Source organism: Thermobia domestica, chromosome 13 (genome assembly GCF_964235325.1).
Source record: "Thermobia domestica chromosome 13, izTheDome1.hap1.1, whole genome shotgun sequence".
NCBI lineage: Eukaryota > Metazoa > Arthropoda > Insecta > Zygentoma > Lepismatidae > Thermobia > Thermobia domestica.
The window spans coordinates 211,188,425-211,211,991 of record NC_137466.1 but is presented as its reverse complement, the minus strand read 5'-3'; the positions used below and the strand labels follow the sequence as shown (position 1 = coordinate 211,211,991).

The following is a 23,567-nucleotide window of genomic DNA, read 5'->3' as shown; positions in this document are numbered from 1 at the left end:
GACTAACTGCCATCTTTGCAAGCACATCAATAGTCATGTCTCAGTTCGTGGTCGTCCAGTACGGGGCCTGTCCGCCACGCTACTTGTGGCTTCAAAGCGTGCCATAATTATCGAAATGAGTTGGTGGGTCGGTGCTACCTGATTTGGATGAAGCCTGTGATACTCTGCTGCTGCTTCGCGTTGACTCATTCCAGCTGCATGAAGGAGCACCATTTCAGCTTTTTCTTGCATTGAATACATTTCACGTCCTTAAAACACATCTGTCACAGGTGAAATCGTTAACACAGAACTACTCTCAATTCATCCAGAGCGGTTGCATTAGTCACCTCACGAACAAAAAGCCGCATTGCACAGGTAGCTCGGACTGCTATGTACTAATTCCACCACTGCATTCTGGTGATAACGATCAAATTCACTCTGTGTGAATTCAGACAAGTGATCTGTGTACGTACAGGTTGCGACCTTGCCAACTTTGTTCAAGTGTATCACAGACCACCAGTTAATTGGATTTGCTGACCCGCTGTTTCTTCTTGAGTAAACAACACCGATATACTGTTCTGACAGAGCTTAGTGCGTAGAGTCAATAGCAGTAACGCATAAACCAATGGCTAGGCCAAAACACAATTTACATAATCATACTGCTGCTACTACTACTACTACTACTACTACTACTACTACTACTACTACTACTAATAATAATAATAATAATAATAATAATAATAATAATAACCATATAGAAAATAAATATACACAAGCAAACACCAGTGATGGGCATAATTACATGAACACAAGGAATGACACGATCCAGTCATCCTGACTGCGGTTTTCCATGGTTTTCCGCAGTTCTGCCAGGCGAATGCCGGGATGCTACCGTCTCTATACTGCCCAGGGCTGCTGCCTTCCCTACTCTTCATCTTACCTAATAGTGCCACTGTGACCTCGGTGTTCGCGGCCCAAACCATTCCTTAGCCCTTACGTTCCACACATTACTAAATCAATAAATCAAGGTTAGGACCCGGCCATAGAAACAAGCAACTTCAGTTGGGATATTGGCTTCCGCACGCTTACCTCTCACAGTAAACCTGTCAGAAAAGGACACGACTCATTTTCATTTGTTTGTCTTCCTGGTATACCTCCTCTCTCCTTCCCCTTCCCCTTGTGGTGTTGACGCAACTGTCGTGGGTCCTGCAAATAGGTCTGCTCCTTTGTTTTTTAATTTACTCCCCTTTCTATTCTCCTTGGCCCAGGGTATTTCACGCTCCAGATTATTTCAGTCTATCTTATCCTCCACTGACTTGGCAACGTTGGATTTTTCTTTATTATTGGTTGCTATACCAAATCGAGCTTAAACGGTTGGTCCGTTTACGAAAATTCCACCATTTTTGATTGACAACCCACACTTGGCAATCAAAATGTTCTCTTATCATTTTTTTTCATATCTTCAATAGTTACCAAGTTGGCCTTTGGCAAGGGACTTTTGACTCGATATATATAAAATGTAAATTCTAATAATAGGTTTCTATATTGTAAGACATTAAGTTTCTATAAAATAGTAATTTAATGTAGGACTGTATTGTTTCTGCCTCTGGAGGCGATGACTGGTACCGTCTATCTCAAAATCTATGTTAACTTATTATTAAACACATCATAATTTTTAAATTCTAAAATTTCGCTACACACTCTATGGGAGTGCGAGACACATCAGTTGGGAACCATTGCCTTAGGTCATAGGCACAAAAAAATTAAATTTTTATCGATGTCACTTCTCACGAGACGCCACTGTGCAAAAAGAGAAGAAAAAGTGAGAAACGTTCGTGGGGTCTGTCGTTCAAGATTAAAAACGGTGCATCTGTGGAATTTAAGGGAAAGCTGCTTCGCATGAATAAATTGAATAATGCAGGAAGAATAATTCATTAATATAAATAATTATTTAACATTACAAATAATGCAGATGTTAAGAATAATGCATTGAATATTCGTACTAAAAAAAGCTTACCTGAGAAGCAAATTACGCAACGCCTCTGCTAGTGTACACAACAAAAAGTGATTATCTTAACTCAATTTTAACACAGACCGTTGATCTCTGAATGACTACCATTTTGGCATGTTATTTCAACAATAAAAGTCCGATGTTGCGGTTAACACAGGCCAGTGATACCAGCATGACTACCAATTTAGCATGTTTTTCAACAATAAAAGTCCGGTGTTGCGGTTAACACAGGCCAGTGATACCAGCATGACTATCACTTTAGCATGTTATTTCAGCAACAAAAGTCTGGTGTTGCGGTTAACACAAGCCTAATGTTACCGCTTTGAGCGAGAGACTGTGTTGGTGGCTGAGAAAATAGGAGCAAGGGGAGTGAAAGAAGGAACGGTTATGTATACACTTTCTGTTTTTAGTGACACCTCTGCTAGCATTGTTAAAGCAGGCCGTTGATTATATTAACATTAATAATTGTAGTATTTGTCATCGGTTAGGAAAACCTTTCATTTGCTAAGAACCATATCTTTACAAAGGTATTATAGCTGCCTGAAATTCTGCGTATCAGACAGATACATCCATATTGTAATTTTAAGCGTGTATATTGCCTTTCAGGTATATCATATGTATCTAGAACTTACATTGAGAATTTGTATTAGTTCTTACTTTTTTTGCTATAAACAAATCTCTAAATGATATATTTGACATTTATAGCACGTAACGAATAACGTACTATATTTTCTGTAATCTTTCACGGAAATAGTTTTGTGAGCGTATGCATTTTCGAAACACACATGAGTATTGATGCTTCCCCTTATTGTTCCAATGTTCACTACGTTCCTCATCGTCGCCGACTAATTTCGTTCCTCGCGACCATTTATAAATAATTTATAACACATTTTATTATCCTCATAAGAGTCATATCCGTTTAATAATAAAGAAAATGTTTTTGTAAAAGTAGTTATTTTGAAATTGTACTTAAAAACAACATCAGCAACTTGTTACTGAAATCACTTATCAAGTCAGATGGTTGATTTATCGACTACCATTTTAACAATACTCTAAAGTGCGATAAAATGGAAGTAGTATTAGTCTTGTGTCGAAGTTTACTATTATTTTGGTAACACAGAACCATTGTGTTGAAAAAATGAAATGAAATCTTTGAGTTTTACGTCCCACGGTTATGCCGGTTAGGCTAAAGGAGACGGTGATGATGAGTGATGAATGAAAATGGTGGAATGAAGAGAGTGAGAAGAAACGGGAGAACCCCGAGAAAACCCACGCACTCGATGTTTGTCCACCGCAAAGTTCACTTGGCGGGGGCTGGGATCGAACCCGGGACCCCCAACCAGAGGTGAACGCTCTACTACTGAGCCACCGCGGCCCCTAACCATTGTGTTGAATTGATACAGTTATCTTCTACTGTATACACAATGTAGAAGTACCCTCTACCTTCTATCAAGCAGAAGGTGTTACGTCTTTGACTTTCCCGATGACATATCGTGTTTCCTTTACCAATATTTTTTTGTTAATGTATTCGTTTCAGGACCTGTGTTCCGTTCATGTGAATGTGACGTCGTCCAGTTTCGATGGAGGGAGTTACGGAGTATGCTCCGTTGTCTTACTAATTCCTCTTTTCATTAGCATATATTTTGCATGCACTGGAGGAAGACAAAGGACAAGCAATGAGTTTTTATCTGGGGATCGAAAGATGAGATCACTGCCATTAACATTTTCACTTGCAGCCACGTAAGTATGCAAACTGTTAAATAAATTATTATTATTTTACTATTACACACTTTTTTTATCTAACAATAATCGTATGGTTAATTCACTACTGTAGTTATTGAAATGAAATGAAATTAAATTAAGTTTTACGTCCTACGATTATGCCGTCTTGGCTAAAGAAGACAGTGATGATGAGAAATGAATGAGATGGTGGAATGAAGAAAGAGGGGGAGGAAGTAGGAGAACCCCGAGTAAACCCACGTACACGATGTTTGTCCACCAGAAAGTTCACTTGGTGCGAGCTAGGTTCGAACCAAGAAGCCCATGCGCCAGAGATGAACGCTCTACCACTGAGCCACCGCTGCTCCTACTACACTTATTGAGTACTTGATCACATCTAAGTATGAATGATACACATATTAGACCCTAACCTTCGGCTAGCTGGGAACTTCACTTCCAGACACCCGATTTTGTTCGACCTACGGCCTCCCATAACGGCATCCTTTCTCTTCCCTTCCAGAAGAAGTAACTCAAAATGCTGAAACACGTCTTTAATTATTTTAAATGAAAAGTCTAAATACCAAATTTCATGTCTTTTATCTTAAAGTATTTCGAGATATGATCATCCTTTTATAAAAATTGTAACCTCATCCTTTTTCATTCCCGTCTTTTTTTCTTCCTTTCTAGGGGAAATATCAAAAAACGGTGGAACACATGTCTAATTATTTTTAATGATATGTATATATGTTGGGAGCAATGTTCGAAAACGGCCATTGGCCGAAGAAAGTGATCAATTCTAAGTTTGGACAGATGCAATTATCCAAAGTACGAAGAAGTCTATCATTTCGGGGTTTGGTCGCTTAATAGTATCCAAAGCTAGGTTTGGATAATTACAGTTCATCCAAAGCTCAATTTAGAAAGGAAAATAAGAAAAAAATTTATTAATTTTTTCACATTTTACACATTTTACAAGATTTTTATTTTTCAATGTTTAAGAAATGAAAATGTATATCACAAAATTCTGTCAAATAAGAAGTATGAAATTCGTATATGAATAAAAATAGTTCTTCGTATTAATTCCTTCTAATTCAGCTTACTTTCTTTTTTAGAAGACTTTTAGAAAATATGCACCATATAAAAATAAGTACAATAATTAATTAAGCATTAACAGCAAAGTGCGTTAAATGTTTTAAGTTCAGTTATTAACACAATGAAACAGTGAAGAATTTGAAAAACGTGTGCTGAAAATTTTAAGCTGTAAGTGCGAAAAAATATAATGAACTTACAGTTATAAAATGGAATAACTGAAATGCAGATTCGCCACATATACAGGCTCTTCAAGTACATTGTAATAGGTCAACTGTCCAGTTACTTGTTCCTACACGCACTTGAGGAATGACACTTTGAGTTACACTTTACACCCTTCTTTACACAATTACATTTTTTGTTCAAACAGAAGTTCCTGCAGCCGCACTTAATAAACCCCTGCCTGGAGTGTGTTTCTGCTTCAGCTACACTTCTAAGTGAAATGTCTCTCTGCGGAACATCACTGATCTGAAGAAACTGTTCATCTGCGAACTGGAACTCATTGCGCGCGTACAGCTTTCTAATAATTCCCGAAGAAGTCCCCAACTGGTAGAGATCGTTATCGTTTCTCCCCATAACCACAGCCATGACGTTCCTCGGAGCAGCTCTGCCTCTGTCCAATTCTGGGATTTTGATTAGAACAGTTTGTCCTACGTCTGCACGAGGGAATTTTTTACTTGACGCCATTAACATTTCATTTGCTTGTCGCTTTAAATGTATTTTGGATCCCTCACGTGCCTCTCGTATACTCTCACTTCTTGTGCAGATGTTGCATCTTTTTTCTTGATTTGCGCACGGACATGGAGATTCATTTGCTTCCACAATTGCAGTGTTGATGGTCTCTAAAGAAGCTGGAAATTCTGGAAAAGTCTCTCTTTCCTGCCGAAGATTATTAAGGGAATCACGAACGAATGAATGCTGTGCGTCCTGTCCTGAAGTGTCTTCTTGTACATCACGAGTCAATGAATACTGTACATCCTGTCCTGAGCCTTCCTCTTCCTGCATGGTGTCACAGTGTGGATCACGAGTCAATAAATTCTGTACATCCTGTCCTGAACCTTCCTCTTCCTGCATGGTGTCACAGTGTGGATCACGAGTCAATGAATTCTGTACATCCTGTCCTGAGCCTTCCCCTTCCTGCATGGTGTCACAATGTGGATCACGAGCCAATATTTCTTGTAGATCTTCCTCATTGGTCAAGTCTCGTAATAAATCACATGGAAGAGATGAATCCGAAAGTCCATTTCTCATGGGAACGCCAAACAAAGCCTCGTAGGGGCTCCGGTTAATGCCCCTATGGAAGGACCTGTTTTTCTTCATCTGGACAAAACGAAGACCCTCAGCCCAAGACGAACAGCTATTTTCTGCCATCCATGTAATAAGAATGTCTCGAACATCTTGGTTCGCTCTCTCAACACTTCCTTGAGACTGAGAGTGGCGCGGCTTGCCGTGCACTATTTTCGACCCAAACACTGAGGCCAGCTCACTTGTAACTTCAGCTGCGAACTCACGTCCGTTATCACTTTGAAGAATACAAGGTGCACCAATAATGCAAAATATATCCATCAGATGATAAGCAACTTCTGATGCTCTTTTTGTCTTTAATGGGCGCAAAAACAGAAACTTTGTGAGATGATCCTGATAATTTAATATGAACTTGTATCCTTTGTCCGGTTCACTCTGCATGTCGATAAGATCAACCTGACCCCTAGAATTAAGCAGATTACTGAGAATAGGTTTAACAGTCAGTCCTTTGCACTTTTGCTTCTTTTTCAACTGACACTGCCCACACAATTTGAGATAAATATTGATGATCTCTCGTGTTACATTACAGTACTTTAGCTTAAGTTCTTTGTCCAAGCATCTCAAACGTTTGTGGCCAGTGTCAATGTGAGCTTTATGAATGACACTGTATAATTCTCCGGTGTGACAGAAATACCTAATAACACTATCACCATCTTTACGTTTTTCGATAAGTTTCTCAACCCCACCAATACTTAAAACATCATATCTCTTCAGGCGACGATAGTCCAGTGACGTCAGTGACTCACCTCTTTTCTTTTTCTCTTGCGAAGCCTTCACCTCCAACAGCAATTCATTGTACTTCTCTGGAGATAACAAGAACGTATTATCTGCTGTACTAGCTCGAACGTAGTCGTCTAGTTTTGCTTTGAAGTCTTCTGCTGCAACCATACTCATTGTTGTGCACGGTCTTCAATTTCACTTCAACGAATAAACAATTGTGAGTGGCAAAGAAAGCATACACGTTAACACATAAAGCTACCGCCTGACTGAAGACTGACTTCTGCTTTACCCTCCCTATATTCTCCGAATGCGCATGCGCCACGAATAAAAAATTGCAATGACATCTCGCAAGAACAACTGGAAATAACTAAATTGAGCTTTGGATGAACTGTAATTATCCAAACCTAGCTTTGGATACTATTAAGCGACCAAACCCCGAAATGATAGACTTCTTCGTACTTTGGATAATTGCATCTGTCCAAACTTAGAATTGATCACTTTCTTCGGCCAATGGCCGTTTTCGAACATTGCTCCCAACATATATACCATATTTCATGTTTCTACCCTTCAGAGATTCAAAGACAGGAATATTTTACTATAATAATTGCGATCCTGTTTTCCCCCTTTCTAGTCGAATTTCCAAAATCCTTCGTTAGTGGTACTTTACGTCACAAATCGCGTATACTGTCAAAATTTCAAAAGTTTCTAGCTTAAGCTGTTTGGTCTGGGTATTGATAAGTAATCCAATCAGTCAGTCATGACTTATTTAGTTTAATGAGTGAATCACCGTCATTATTTACAACTCGATATAGAAGTATTGGTTATTTCAAAGAAGAAAAACGATGATTCTATATAATCAGCTACATACCTTGGTTATTTTTCTACATAATTACCATGAAGCTTCAAGCATTTTTGGCAGAGTGGCACAAGATTTCGTAGCCCCTCTGTGTAGAAACCTATCACTGAGACTTCAACCAGCTGAGAATTGATGTCTTGAGAGAACTATCATTGGAACGCTGTAAAGCAAGCAAAATTTTCAAGGGAGATGTATAAAGCAAACTAACAAAAGAAATCGCTAAAGACAAAGTCGGAACTGCATGAGGAATGATTAAAGTGCTTCGTCGGAATTTTTGAATTGCCTCACCGGCATGGGCAGCTGTGTGTGTACGGACGTTATCATGAAGCAGATACTTTCAGACCATAACATTCCTCTTCGCTGGTTTTAGATAGTACGTCCAGTGGCGAAGCTAGAGGAGAGACTGGGAGGCTAGCCTGCTACTCAAAAAAATACATCGTGTTTCTTTTCTGATGAAAAGTGTTTTAACTTCGTTCAAGTGAAGCAAACAGAACGATGGTACCAGGTTTTACATTACCTGAAAACGTGGGAATCTCTTAATCGGGATTATTATAGGTATTCTCATGCTAAAACACGTTCATAGTGCTGGGGGAACAGTGGCTCAGTGGTAAAGCGTTTACCTCTGGTGTTTGGTTCCCCGGTTCAATCCCCGACCAAGGAAGTTTGTAGTGGACAAATCGTGTCAATGAGTTTTCTCGGGGTACTCCCGTTTCCTCCCACATTTCATCCCACCAATTCTTCTATAATCATTCACATGCCTTAATTATCCGTCTCCTTTAGCCTAAAGGGAATAACCGTGGGACGTTAAACTAAAATATTTAAATTCATTTTCATTTTACACCCACAGTACAGAAAATGAGCACAGAAATCTGGTTGTTTCCACAATTAAACATTTGTATACGATGAGAATAAGCACCAATGTCTTTCGGATGTGAACAAAGAAAACTTAAAAAAAAAAAAAAACATAAGAATTTAACATTAGGCATGCGAAAAGCTCTTAAGCATTCAAGAAAATAGTAATAAGTAAATTATTAATATAGTTCCATGGTTTCGGCTTCCGTTCCTTTTTCTTGTCTCACCCTGTATTACTTTTTAATTTTCAGCATGCAGTTTAAGTGGTCATTGACATACTTGCATGTGTAGAAATATTCTTGTACAAAACAAGCAGTTATAGGCACGTATTCAAGACAATGCTTAAGGGCCTGATGCTCCCAAAATTTCAATATTATGCATGTATTAATATATATATTGGATTAAGATAAGACTCTTTTATAACAAGGTTATATCAATGTTGTTGATACTCTTTAATGCAGGGGCGTAGCGTTTGTTTCAGCTTAGGAGCATCGCTTCCCCTAAGTAAACAGAGAAAATGCAATGGTATAAATAATGCGACAATTATACATAAAAATTTCGTTGAATATCAAACCATGCTATGCCTACATTAGTGCTATCTACTTAAAGACCGTCGATCTTGGATGTGTTTTTCTACAATTATATTAAAGGATATTCCATTGATATACGTAATATTATTTAAAAATTTCGTTTTTGCAGCTATTTGTCTCCTGTTTGGATCTTAGGATTTCTGTCAATAGTTTTCAAACATGGAACTCAAATCTGGCTGTTGTGGATTGGCTATTTTGTTACTATTCCGATCACAGCTCACGTATTCCTGCCTGTGTTTCATCAGCTTCAATGCACATCTATCTACGAGGTTAGTATTTACTGATATGTCTTTTCAGAAACCATATTTACATATGATTTCTTAAGTTAGTTAGCTTATTATCATAAGCACAAAAAGTACACATATTTTTCCTAGCGTATCTTTCCCCTTTTTTCAAGCTTTCTTTGTAGAAGTTCTATTTGCTCGAAAACCACTGCTTCACTTCGAAAACGACATCCTCTCTGTCCTCAAATCGCCATGAAGTGGTTTCTTCATCTCGAGAAAGAGAAAGAAGTTACTTGGACAAGATCAGGCGAATAAGGTGGATGCGGCAAAAGGTCATAGCCTAACCGGTGGGTTGTGGCAAAGTCGTGGCGAGGTTGCTTCTATGGAGGTGTCAACAAGCGAGGAACCCATCGTACAGACACCTTATTCATGTGCGGTTCCTCATGAATAATCCTTCACGCACTTCCGTAACTAACTCCAGTCTCCGCCATCACTATTTCCATGGTCGATCTTCTGTCTTCAAAGATAACGGAATCCACTTTTTTCAACATGGCAAGATCATTCTTGATTGAGGGTCTCTCCGCTCGTGACTCGTCTTTGAAGAACATTTCGCTTCCACCTCACAACCGTATCGTATGATGGGCTTTCATCCTCATAGACATCGATATCGCAAATTTTTGAATACAAATTCATTTTTTCAATTATGTGCAAGTTCTCATTGCTTATAATTAATTAACCTCAAACACACTTGTTACAGTAATTTTACGGCAACAGTGTTGCCAGGGGTCGCGTTTCTGTCAAAAAACACCCATTTTACGGACTTGCATTAAATAACCTTTTTATATGGCAACACTGCATCAATCTTGTCACATTTTCGCACCAATGGATAAACGTTAATCCATACTGTACATATACACTGGAATTCACCCGCAAGAAATCAGTTTTCTGCAACTGAATATTGACTTTCTTCATTGTACACATTTTTTTATTTCACACTTACGGTAATTTCTTTCGTTACTACACAAAAACGTTACAAGTTCCAGCATTGGTCATGATCTCGAAAATATCTACATAGAACAGGCTTACATTTCTTTCAAGTCTCAAGCCTTTATCATTTTTGATCAAAAGATATACGCAACCAAACTTTCGGTTGCACGAGTTTACGGACACATTATATAAATATATATATATATATATATATATATATATATATATATATATATGTGTGTGTGTGTGTGTGTGTTATTGGCGAATTTTTCAATTTTGATCCCTCCATTCGATAGAGTATCAAAAACTATCTAAAGAAGTGATGGAATATTTCGCGTCACTCTTACCGTTCCCGAGATATTAGCCTAAAATTCTAATTTCGGAAAATTTAAGAAAACATATCTCGGGAATCGTAAGTCATAAAGAGATCATAATGGTGTTGATCAATGCCCAAGAGGATGGTGAACATTTGGTACCAAGTAGTAACCGGTGGCCACTGTTCTCCAGATATTGGCCAAAGAGTTCGTATTTCGGGATATCTAAGGAGCCGTAAGTCATAGTGATATGATGTTTTGCGAATTTTCCGATTTTGAGCCCTCCATTTTGAGCATGTGTCTTCGTAAAACAATATATCGTAGAACGTTTTAACAGAACTCTTAAACAAAACATGTGGGAACATTTTAGTATTCAAGGAATTTCTAAATGGATAGCTATATTAAAAGAATTGTTTAATAAGTATAATAATAAAGTACACAGAACAATTGGTATCAAGCCTGTAGATGTTAATAAAAAAACTAATTCTTTTTAAGTTCGTTGTGGTAATGCTCTTGGAACATTCTCAACTGGTCTTAGTGTGGTAACTAAATTTTCTCTCCACTTCTACTGTTTATATTTTATTTTCTATAGTTATTTTTTGTTGATTTCAGTATCTGGGAAAGCGATTCGACAATTGTGTACGAGTGGTAGCCAGTGGAATGTTCGCATGTCAAACGGTGAGTGTAACATTTCCCTTATTTTCACTTTGAAGAATGTATCATTTTAGTTCACATAGTCTATGATGGGAGTGGGAGTCCTGGGTTCGATCCTTGTATGTCTCTGTTCGGGTAAAGCAATTTATGATGGTAAAGGTTCTACTACCCATTCCAGTTCACGAGACTACATATGACACTATCGGGATCCGAACCTTGGATCTTTTTAGCAATCTTCTTTATAGCATCATTCAATTGCAAAAGATTAGTCAGATCCTATAATAAAAGTCAATGAACTGGTAACAAAACAAATAACTCCGTTCCCACGGTCTTAGGATTCGAGCGTTCATAAAACCAGAGGCATATGCCGTGTACCCACCATCATCATCGCGTCAAGCTAAACGCAAACTCATTAACACCTATAAAAGAATACAAGGTGGAACGGACATGCATAGTTAACACCAGATGAGTAGCGGGAGACGAAAGTAAACATTTGCACTTCAATGCCACAAAGATACTATACCTTGATCAAATCCTGGTTCAAGTTACGTACTCATTTGAGATGATATCTATCATTCACTAAGAAGAAAGCATAAAATTATCAATTACACATAATTAATATCGAATATTATTTCATTTTTTAAGAAGTAAAATAAACTTGGAAATAATATTTATATTTAATTTTCAATTTCACTAAACAAAACACATATGAATATGAAACCATAATAACACTTTTGAATTATAGATAATATTTTACTTATAATCGAACTGGCCCATTAAAATATACGATCACCTGACGATACCGTTAACACGCACAATTTTCACGACTCAACGAACGCAGTGAATCGAGTGATGATCAAGGAATTTACTGCAAGATTTCACTTCCATTATGTTGCATAAAAGATTCTATTTGGCATATAGAATATCAGGAGCTCATGGTACAAATTTCAATTATGTCTTCTTCATGTTCGACACCACTTATATAGACAGATGAAACTACTATGAGTCCGTCAATCACTTTTTAACACAATAAAATATTAGAAGTAATCTTGCATTTTGTTTGATGATTTGAACACTAGAATTCTATGCAACTTAATAGTATATGTTGAGAGTGCAGACTGAATACGTTGTACTACCATGAGGGTTGGAAAACACTCTGACGCGCGTCTTTTGAGAGCGTCAGTTCGTAGCCCGTTGATAAACACAAGGATACACTATCAAAACAAAACATAGTTTACATGAAACATTTAGTTTTTACTTCACTGTTTCAGTGGTAGAGCATTCACCTCCGGTGTTTGGGGTTCCCGGTTCGATCCCAGCTCGCGCCGTGTGGACTTTGTGGTATACAAACACCGTGCTCGTGGGTTTTCTCGGGGTTCTCCCGTTTCCTCCCACTTTCTTCATTCCACCATTCCACTCATCTTTCATCATCACCGTCTCCTTTAGCCTAACCGGCATAACCATGGGACGTAAAACTTAAAGATTTCATTTCATTTTACTAATTACAGGATTTCCAGCCAATGTCAGAATGTTTGAATTTTTACTTTTTGAATAAGTTGATATTGATGGCAGAAATGGGATGGAATTAAAATACGGGACATTTGCCTGTCCCGACTAAATTTACGGGGATTCGAAACACTCGGGCCCAAAATCAGGACTGTTCCGTTTTTTACGGGATGTATGGCAGGCTTACTCATGTTGTAATGTAAAAAAAAAATCCTTACAATATATATCCGACCGAATCAGATTCCCGCACCACAGCATAGGCAACGTCGCAGTAAGCGGAATGGATAATGGAAGAACAGTACTAAGGATGAAACATCATTTCGGCTGCCGTGAGCAATAACAGTCACAATTGCTGCCCTTGAAGAAATGTTAGTACATTTAGCTGTCCGATATAGTGGGGAACTGCAGCCAGTGTTTGGAGAAGAATCTTATCAGTTTGCATAATACGAGGGGGAGTCAAATGAAAACCATAATTATTTTTTTAAATATTATTTATTGGTCACACAGGGTACAGAAGTAAATCACTTTTCAACATAGTCCCCTCCTCGTTCAATGCAAGTCCGCCAGCGCTTCGGAAGAGCCTGAATACCTGCAGAAAAAAAGTCTTTTGGGCGATGGCGCAACCACTCGTGCACCGCGTTATGATGTGCCGATCCATGACTCATGTGTACACATGCTGCAATTTCGTCTATTGTCACACTGCGGTTTTCCAAAACGATGGCTTCAACGGCTGCAATGGTCTCTGGAGTCACTACGCGCCGAGCCTGGCCGGGGCGTGGAGCATCGGCCACAGACGTAACACCATTTGCAAATTTCCGGCACCATTCATAGATTTGTGGCTGTGACAAACACGCATCTCCATACTGAACCTTCATTCGCCTAAAAATGTCAATCGGTTTCACACCTCCATTTCGCAAAAACCGAATCACAGAACGCTGCTCCTCGCTGGTGCATGTGGCTCGTGGGGCTGCCATTTTGGAACTGTTGTTGCGCCGGTGTTTGTGCATCTGCCGGCTGCTGCCACCTAGGAGACATCCGGCATACTATCGTAAACAGGCATGCCAACTTACAGCTCACTGGCGCCATATGCGGATTTTTATTTCTACTTTTATGGTTTTCAGTTGACTTACCCTCGTACAATAAGGAAACACCTTTTATCACAGAAAATAAGTAAGTTACGTTTTTTTTAAACTCCCCACCAATTCAAATAGCGGATAAATTGGGGTTTCGCACGTTTGAATATACAGTTATGTCCTTTAGGCTAAAGGAAACGGATGTTTAATTAACGTATTTTTTGTGTGAAATTATTTCTTTTTACTCTCCTACCGGGAGTCGAACTCGGGACTATGTACAACAAAAACACACGCGCTAACCAATGTATATATGCTGACAGAAAGTAGAAGAGGAACAGCTGGGTATTGATTTATTCAATATAAAATAAATCCGATGTTGCTCGTTCTTGCTGTGTTGGAAATGATGAAAATACGTGGAAAAACCAGAAAGTCCTTGCCCTGATTATGCTCCAGATGTAAAATTTAGGAGCTGAAATTTCATTTACTAATTTCATACACACACATGCTATGGCCATGTATACTTATAACATGAGGAAGAATCCCTTTCTACAGTTTCGTACAAGTGTGTAAATCTGGTGATATATTTCTTTTTAACTCTCGTAATGATCTCACCAGCAACGTACGCAAGGGGTGAGTCCTGGGGATCCAGAGCCCCCGAAATCCCAATTTTTCTGTAAATTTAGTCTGATTTTAGGGTTGCGTTTATAAATTTTAATATTATGTATCCTCATGTTCAATTTGGAGTCCCAAATAAATTCATGTGTACGTTTCTGGATCTCACCGTCAATGTCGGACTTCTTTCCCATAATTATTACTTTAAATTTGAAAGAAAGTTAAGCTCAGAAGGTGATAATTGCGTGAAAGGGATCCGACAAATTTTCGTTGCCACATCAGCAAACAAAAATGCCCGTGCACGTAACTGTATTGTCAGTCAGCAGTAATACACCTTTTCATAGCATAAACCATCTTCCTCGATAGCATACACTAAATTTTGTACAAGTTACTCTCGAATGGTTTTATATATAGGTCTATTATCATAGACTCTTTTCGTAATTAGCCAGTCAGTTTCACACCTTTATAGCTTAATAGTTTATCTGAGTGAGTTTTTATTTTTATCTAAGGGTGTTTCTATACTATAGAAATTTATAGTAATGCATGCTGTTGATATTTTTGTTATTGTCTCTTCCAGTTATTTTATCTCGCCGCTGTTGTTCATATCGCTGGAGAAGCTTTTAAAATTGGTGAGTGTTTTATCCATTTTAAAATGTTTTTCATCTTTCTCAGATTTGTTTCGTCAGTTTAATCTGCATTTCATTGGTCCCTGAGAGTGTGAAGTTATACCTTAGCCTATAGTTTGAATCAAATCTTGTGCAATAAATAATCACTGACAGTCAATGAAGCAATAAAACACTGTACTGCTGAACAAGACTGTACTATTCATAAAAATAAATATTTACATGTTACGTTTCGATTTTCTAACCAAGATCCTCAATATCCTAACCAAGATCCTAACCAAGAGTGTAAGTCTAAAGAGGATCTTGGTTAGAAGATCGAAACGTAACGCGTAAAGTATTTATTTTTATAAATAGTACAGTCTTGTTCAGCAGTACAGTGTTTCGTTTCTGTTCTTATTTGTAAGACGTGCAACAATGTTGTGTTATCAATGAAGCAAGATTATAGATATACCGCATTGACTTGACACCTAGTCTTCTATTCCAAGCGTTGCTATCGGCTGAAGGAATTCTACTCCCTTTCGCTAAGGTTCGCTCGCTTAGCAACAGCTGAACCCTTATTGGCTCAACGCATGGGTGTGTAGCGGGTGTGAGCTTTAATTCACATTTTTGCCACGGCTCAAGACATTTTGGCAGCACTATAACACAGATTTTTCTTGAAACAAATATGCCAGGGGATAAATTCTAATGAAACAGAATATGTGTGCTGTATGATTAAACAAAGGCTGACAATCGTCTCCAAATTCTGTTAGTTTCATGGCACCACTTTTACTGTATACCTATGTTCACGTGTGTTCTATTACGTTAAATTTTTACGTACGTGTTTTACCGATACAGAAACATATTTTAAGTTGCGTACATTTCTAACTGGTCAATAAACTACTAGATTTACAATTCTTGACAAAGAATAGTCTGCAAAGAATAGGCAGAGAGAATTCTGAACTAAGCAAATAATATGAAATTAATGGTTTTATCACATGTAATGTGTTTTTTTACATGTTTTTTCTTAAATAAATAAAACTTTTCCATTCTTTGATGAATTACTGATCAATATTAGTGACGCATATAATCATACCAATTTGACAAAGAGTTTAATTGGATGTCGTCTTCTTGTTCATTTCAACATAGATTGGCGGTCAACACGGAAATTTTAAAACTTTTAACTCCCTTTGGAGAGCTCCTTTTTTTCTTTGATAACTTCTCTTCTTCGTAACTGCATTTATTCTACCATTGGTCTTCCTCTTCCTGTTTTACCTTCTGCTTTTCCCTCTATCAGCACGGTGATCCAATCGGAGTGCCGAATAAGATGGCCAAGCATGCTGTTTCTTCTTTTTCCTATTATCTTCATGATCTGTCGTCCTTCATTAGCTTCCTTTAGTACATCTTCATTCCTCTTCCTTTCCGTCCATGGTATGCACAGCATTCTGCGCCGACACCACGTTTTAATGCTTCCAGCGTGGATATTTCAGCTTTTCTCAATGTCCACGTCTCTGATTCGCAAAGCGCCACGCTCCACACCAGGGTCTTAATAAATCGTTTACGAACGTCCGACGTGACATTTCTTGTTAGCAGTTCTCTTTTCTTATTTAATACTTGTTTAGCCTATGCTATTCTGGAACTTACGTCTTTTTCACTTCTTCCGCCCGAGGAAATTAGACTTCCTAAATAGGGGAATGTCTTAATGTCTTCGACTTTCTCTCCATCTAGCCATACGTTTGCCCCCCTCCTGTCCTGCTCTTGTGCACTTTATCATTTGGGTATAACTTGGAGGATAATCTCTGAAAATAATGTTTCTTGGTAATCAATTCTTTAAAATTACTTTTCCTCAATTACGAAATCACGTTAATGGTTCTTTCGATTCATAATTGCAATGATGAAAACTGCAAAACGTACTTTGTCTTGAAAAAAATAATCAATTGGAATGTATTAAAGCTATGTAAAAAGGAAAATAAATATTAAGTAACAACAAATTGTAGAACCCATAAACCCTAGCAATATACATAGTATCCCATACTACGTAGACTGAAGTTGAAGAATATTTGGTCCAATGTACTTGGTATGTCCTGAAGGTAAAGAGACTGAGTGCAGAGATCACATTTTATTTGACAAAATCTTTCCATTCGTCTAATATTCTTCAAAATAAGAATTTTGCATATCGACACAGATATCAAAGCGATTTTCCCACTGATTGTAGTCATCTCGGATGTCTTTTTCTGAGATCTCGTTGATCACCTTCGTAACGGCTCTTTGGACGTCTTCTACGGTGTTGTATCATCGTCTTTTTCGACGCGCTTTCCATCCCTGGAAACAGGAAGAAGTCAACTAGAGAGGGGTCGGAGCTGTTTGGTGGACATGCCTTTTCCGGTCAAAAACTCCCTGACAGTGAACGACGTTTGTAAATGTTTAGTCACAATTTTATGACTTTCCGATTTCATATCCCTAATTCTTCTGCAATCATACGGACACTTTAACGCCAATCAGCGTTCAATAAAGCAGCACACAATTAATATTTATATCCATAGTAGTCGTCGACAGGCGCCGTTTCTAGTCGTGGATGTCTTCTGCGCCGTCTGTAAAGATTTTTTGCTATTTGAACACTCGCGATCTGCACAATACTCGTGATCTGTACTTGTGTTGATATGTCGAACGTCTCGGTAGTTTTTTTTTTTCTTTCTTCAGATTAACGGAAAACTTTACTGCATAGCGCTGCTCCAACGTTTGCTCACAACTTCATTGCTGCTGTAACGAAGCGACGAAACAGGCATTCACTCGCGAGCCTGTCTTCTCCCTGCTACTGCTCTGTCGTGTTTTAAAACAGAAAGTTCCGTCATGTTCCTCTGCCACGGGTTCCCGATCTAGTGCACGTGCGTGCAACGCCACGACTGTCATTTTGCTTTCAGAACATACCTTATATTTTAAACTGTATGTTGGCCACCATCTGATTTGCAGTCAAGCAGTTTTCATGTTTGCACTTCCAACTCAATTTTATTTCTTAAATAGGGAGTTATTGTACGTTGGTGATTTGTTGGCAAGTGGTTGACAAAACAACCAATTAGAACGTAGGGCCAACGTTGGTATTTGGCTAACCTTCCGTTCCCCACTGTTGGGTCCACTATGTGTATTACCAGGCAAGATAATAAAATGTATTTACTGACCGAAAGATAAGTATAATGATTTTTAAGCTTATTTGAAACTAAATAAAGCAAATTGATGCAACTGAATCTAACAGAAAGCAAACAGAGATACTAAAATACAATTTATTTATTTTCTTTAGTAGGCGGAATTGATCCAAACTTGGGGTTATTGGTTGTCTTCATTCTGGGAACCATCTACACAATTCTGGTAAGTAGACGTTATTTTAATTTTAATACGTATTGAATAGTATTAGTAGTTTGAATTATTAGACGAGGGAAAATATAATTTATTATTACATATTCTTTGTGTTGTTCTTGTTGTGGTTCTGTTATACAGGATGTTTCAAAATGAATATAAGGCTATAAGACTTTGTACTATTTATTACATTTAACAAACATTTATAAATAATACATCAGATGAAAGAGCAGCTCAAACAGCTTTTGCAACAAGTGTTCAATGTGAGCACAATTCGTCACACGGCACACATCGAGTCCATAGGCGAGTCACTCGAGTCGATAGACGAGTTCTTCGCAAACCTTGATCGGTGTGTTCGGAGTAATTGTTGCAACAACTGCTTCAATTCACTTTCTTAAATTCCTCAATCTCCTTAAAATACTCCACACAGACGTCACTGGAATTGATAATTCACTACTATAGCCTTCCGAATTGATTTCTTGGGGCTACGCGTGAAAGACTCTCTCACTCGTTCAACACATTCTTCACTTACTCTTGATCATCCCGTACTCTTCCCTTTGCACAGACAACCGGTATTTTCAAACTGATGATAACATCTACAGATGTTGTTATCACTTGGTGCAGGGGTAAAAGTGCGGGAAACGCGTGGGAACGCCGTTCCCTCACATCGAAATGATATGTGTACCGTTCCCTAGTTCCTAAAAAAATACAATGGGCAAAGATAGGCAGGGGAAACGATTATGGCGTCATGCCGCTACCTACTGTCCCCCCCCCACCTTTTCAGATCCACTTTTACCCCTGACTTGGTGTATTGCAATTGAACTTAATCCGGAAAACATGTTGCACTGTAATTACAGACTCAGTCTTTGCAAAATGTAAAACACCAAAAGCTTTCTACTCACTAGTCGCCATGTTTGCTACTAGCGCTTTCTGAAGGCAAACAGAGGAAACAGTGCATGCGCATGCGTGCGTACAAAACTATTTGAGTTGCTCTTTCATTTGATATATTATTTACGTTTAATTTTAAGTTAATTGCAATAAATGCTATAAAGTCTTAAATCTCCTATATTAATTTTGAACACACTGTAGTAATCTTCAAATTATTCTATTGCTATGTTCTTTTACTTGTATAGGGAGGTATGAAAGCTGTGATGTGGTCTAACTGTTTTCATCTTTTGGTTACCGTTTCCGCCATCTTGTACGTATCGATTCAAGGTGATATTAATGATATGTCGCAAGACGGAAATCGAACAGTTTGGATGGAGAGGATGGAGTTTTTGAAGTAAGTAAGTAAAACTCAACTTTTAATTAAAATACAATATTAAGACCAGATAACACAACAGATAACAGAGACGATCAGATAACGGTATAACACAAAATTAGTTATTAGGACCACACAGTGGAGCTTATTACGTTCGTCAGTCCGTTACTCCACACGACAACTCTTAAACGAAATCGGATTTTTTAAATTTTGTGTTATGCAATGGACAGCTAGAGCGGTTATCCCGGCAGATTCGTTATGGGTTTATAATTAAAATATGTATATAATGTATAGTTTTCTCACTATTTCAAATAATTTTCCTTGCCTAAATAAATTTTCAATGCTTTTTTTTTTAACCATGGCCTCTATGGGAGGGAATCTGAGACAGTTTGATTTAAATCATGTTATGGATCAATTTTCTACCTTGCTTGTTCATGAATCTAACCATCCATAACTCTATCATTTGTACTTTTCAGCACTGGAGGTGATCTACTAGCTACTCCATATAATTTTTGGTCTGTAATCATCGGAGGCTCGTTTCTGTTTGCCAGTTGGTATTCAGCCAATCAATTAAATGCTCAACAGTACCTCGCTGTTCCTCTGTTGTCACAAGCTCAGAAGTAAGTGTGTTGCATAAATGGATATATATATATATATATATATATATATATATATATATATATATATATATATATATATATATATATATATATATATATATATATATATATATATATATATATTGTTATTTATAAGGCCTGGATTTTTATGTAAAAACATAATTTTTCAAACTCGTACAAGCCCAAAAAGAGTTTATTATCCCAAATAAGAGTCTGCAAGTGTAAATTACAAATTTTATTTCACATAAAAATACATATTTTCTGAAAAAAGTTATATAAATAAATATTTGGACATTTATTTTTCATAATTTTTCGTTATTTTATTCTAAATTTCACAACGAATTGTCTCTTTTCTTTCTTTCGAAAGGAATTAACATCGGGAAAAGAAATAGGCTACACAAATTTATCCATCGAATTTACAAGCAATTTTCCACCTGCAGGAACGGCGTAGTCATAAATTCTACTTATCAGTTCTTGGTAACTTTACTGCAGCTTGACAATTGCTAAACCTGTTCAATGAATCCTAGCCGAATGATGTGAAATATGACACTGTTTTTTTTTTTTTGACTGATTATGCTTATTATATGAGGAAAGTTGGTGAAGCTCTTTCTGCATGCTATCCTAATATGATTTACGTGACATGTGTTGTATACGCTCTACATCGATTGTGTAAAAAAAAAAAAAAAAAAAAAAAAAAAAAAAAAAAAAAATCCGAGACCCTTATCCTAAAGTGGGTAAACTAGTGTCAAATGGAAAAAAAAATCGTAAAATCGCTAACTAAAATTGAACTTTTCAAAGAAACAAATCCCGATCTTTCACTTCCTCTAACACCTGTAATCACGCGGTGGGGTATCTGGCTTAATGCAGTACTATAATATGAGGAGAATTTTGAAGCATTTGTATCTGTAGTAACTTACCTAACTCAGACTATGCTTCATCCATTGAAGTTGTTCAAAATTTAGTAAGTGACAGTGGCTTGGAATGTGACTTGGCTTTCATATTTGCTAATTTTGGTTTCATGACACTTTATAAAGGAACTAGAAATACGGGAGATTTATTGAGCACCTCGGTTAAAGAAGTACAGTGCGTTGAAACAAAGCTGCATATTGTTTCTACTTTGAAACTGAAGTCGGAACAAAAAAAGCTTTGTTTGAGAAAAATATTTGCTATAAAACCCTACGTAAAATATCTGAAGTATTGTAAGGCCAAAATACAAGTGAAGTTGGTATGAATATTCATGATATGCCTCTTTTCAAATACGTGAGGTTAACATCGTGCATGTCTATCGTGTGATGTACAAGGTTCCTTTTCTCAACATAAGACATTATTCCGTGACAATAGCCATGGCTTTACGATAGACAATTTGGAAAAGACGTTAGTTATTCACTGCAATGCCCATGGAATTTCGACATCTGATGAATAGGAACTATTGGTGAGTACCAGTATTTATTTTACTGATGTTGTGCATTTTCCAATACTTTTCCTTGCTATTTTTTGTTAAATATTTTTTAATTTTTAGCAAATATTTTTCCATTTTTTTTGCACATAAAAAATAAATATTTTACAGTTTTTTTAGCTCATAAAAATCCGGATCCTGGTTATTTACCTCTGTCCTAAGGATATGGTTTCTAGAGACTACTATAAGAAGTCAGAAGTACTTTGGTACAGTGTTTCTTTGAGAAAAAATGTTCCGGGGGCACACAATATTCGGAGGGGCAGATATTATTTTCACACGGTACTATTCTATTTATTATTTTATTATAGAAGTATTATTTTTAGGGATGCGCACGAGACGAGTCGAGACATGATTTTTCTGACAAAATTCGAGTCGAGACACGGCTCTTCCAATAGAAAAATATACATTTTTTCGAGTCGAGACATCACTTCTACAGCACATTTTCAAGACGAGACAGCCACAAATCTCGTCTCGTGCGCATCCCTAATTATGTTGATGTCCGGGAGGCACTCTCCGAGCTAAGGGGGGCAGTGCCCACCCAAAAAACATGTCTGGAAGAAACACTGCACTGCTTTGGTATCAGGGAAATATTATGTGATGTGAATAACTGTGAACATCTGTGCTATGATTACTCACATTTTCTAGACGTGGAATCATTAATGCCTAAATTCTTCATTGCTGCTCCCTAATTTCTAATTTTCCATAAACTTTTTTGAAGCACTTTCCCGTTGCTCTATTTTCTTAATGGTACCGTCTATCTTCGATAAGTAAATGATATTGAAATCTGAATGCACTCGTCGATCGTTTTAATGTACAAAATGGAGGCAATAGTGCTGGGATCACAGTTACTGTTAGGAGCTGTTAGAAAGTAGCCAAATGACTCATAGAATATAGCTAAAATGGCTAAACTCTTCTAAAATTATGGCTAAATTTATAGCAAAAAGAATTTAATAACTAGGGATGCTCACGAGACAAGATTTGTGGCTGTCTCGTCTCGAAAATGTGCTGTATAAGTGATGTCTCGACTCGAAAAATGTATATTTTTCTATTGGAAGAGCCATGTCTCGACTCGAATTTTGTCAGGAAAATCCTGTCTCGACTCGTCTCGTGCGTATCCCTATTAATAACAAAGCAAATTATTTTTATTGCACATAACTAACTAAAGAATACTGTAATGTTCCTGCTGACATTCTCAAACATTTTATCCTTAATTTACATTTAAGGCTTTTACAGAATGCGGGGGACTCGTTGGCACAGTGATAGAGCGCTTCCCTCTGGTGGGTGGGTCTCTTGTTCAATCTCCGACCAAGTAAGCTTGTGGGCAACATCGTGGCGCCCATGGGTTTTCACGGCACACTCCTACTTCCTCCCGCATTCTCATTCTACCAATTCTTCCATTATTATTCACTTGCCTAATTCACCCATTTCCCTTACTCTAAAAGGCATAAACATGGGACGTTAAACTGGAAAAGTTTATTTCATTTCATTTTTTACAGAACGCTTTTCTTGCATCATTGACCAGAGATAATAAATATTTTTTGAATTCTTTCTTCTTCCTCAATTCTTACAGTAATGTTGGCCAAAGAACATAAATTCACTGCCCTATTGATCTAGCATAGGGGCGAACCCACGGAGGGTCCACCGCGTTCGACCCCCCCCCCCTCGAAAACGTCCTAACTCAACATAGGCTACATTTGTACCCTTTCTCAATATAACTATACTTAACAGAGAAATGATTGATGTAGAATGAAAATTTGATTTTACATTTCATCTGTACTCTTTCTCTTATAAA

At 37.5% G+C, this 23,567-nt stretch overlaps 1 protein-coding gene across 1 annotated transcript in view; it reads left to right on the top strand.

Annotated features, from left to right (window-relative positions):
- Positions 1 to 23,567, top strand: part of LOC145668988 (sodium-dependent multivitamin transporter-like) — a 70,341-nt gene that overhangs the window by 12,765 nt on the left and 34,009 nt on the right. Inside the window, exons 2-8 of the mRNA XM_081737295.1 lie at positions 3,528 to 3,730; positions 9,228 to 9,387; positions 11,256 to 11,321; positions 15,066 to 15,117; positions 18,383 to 18,450; positions 19,572 to 19,720; positions 20,176 to 20,319. Coding sequence (XP_081593421.1) covers positions 3,528 to 3,730; positions 9,228 to 9,387; positions 11,256 to 11,321; positions 15,066 to 15,117; positions 18,383 to 18,450; positions 19,572 to 19,720; positions 20,176 to 20,319 — 842 coding nt within the window. The remainder of the gene's footprint in view (positions 1 to 3,527; positions 3,731 to 9,227; positions 9,388 to 11,255; positions 11,322 to 15,065; positions 15,118 to 18,382; positions 18,451 to 19,571; positions 19,721 to 20,175; positions 20,320 to 23,567) is intronic.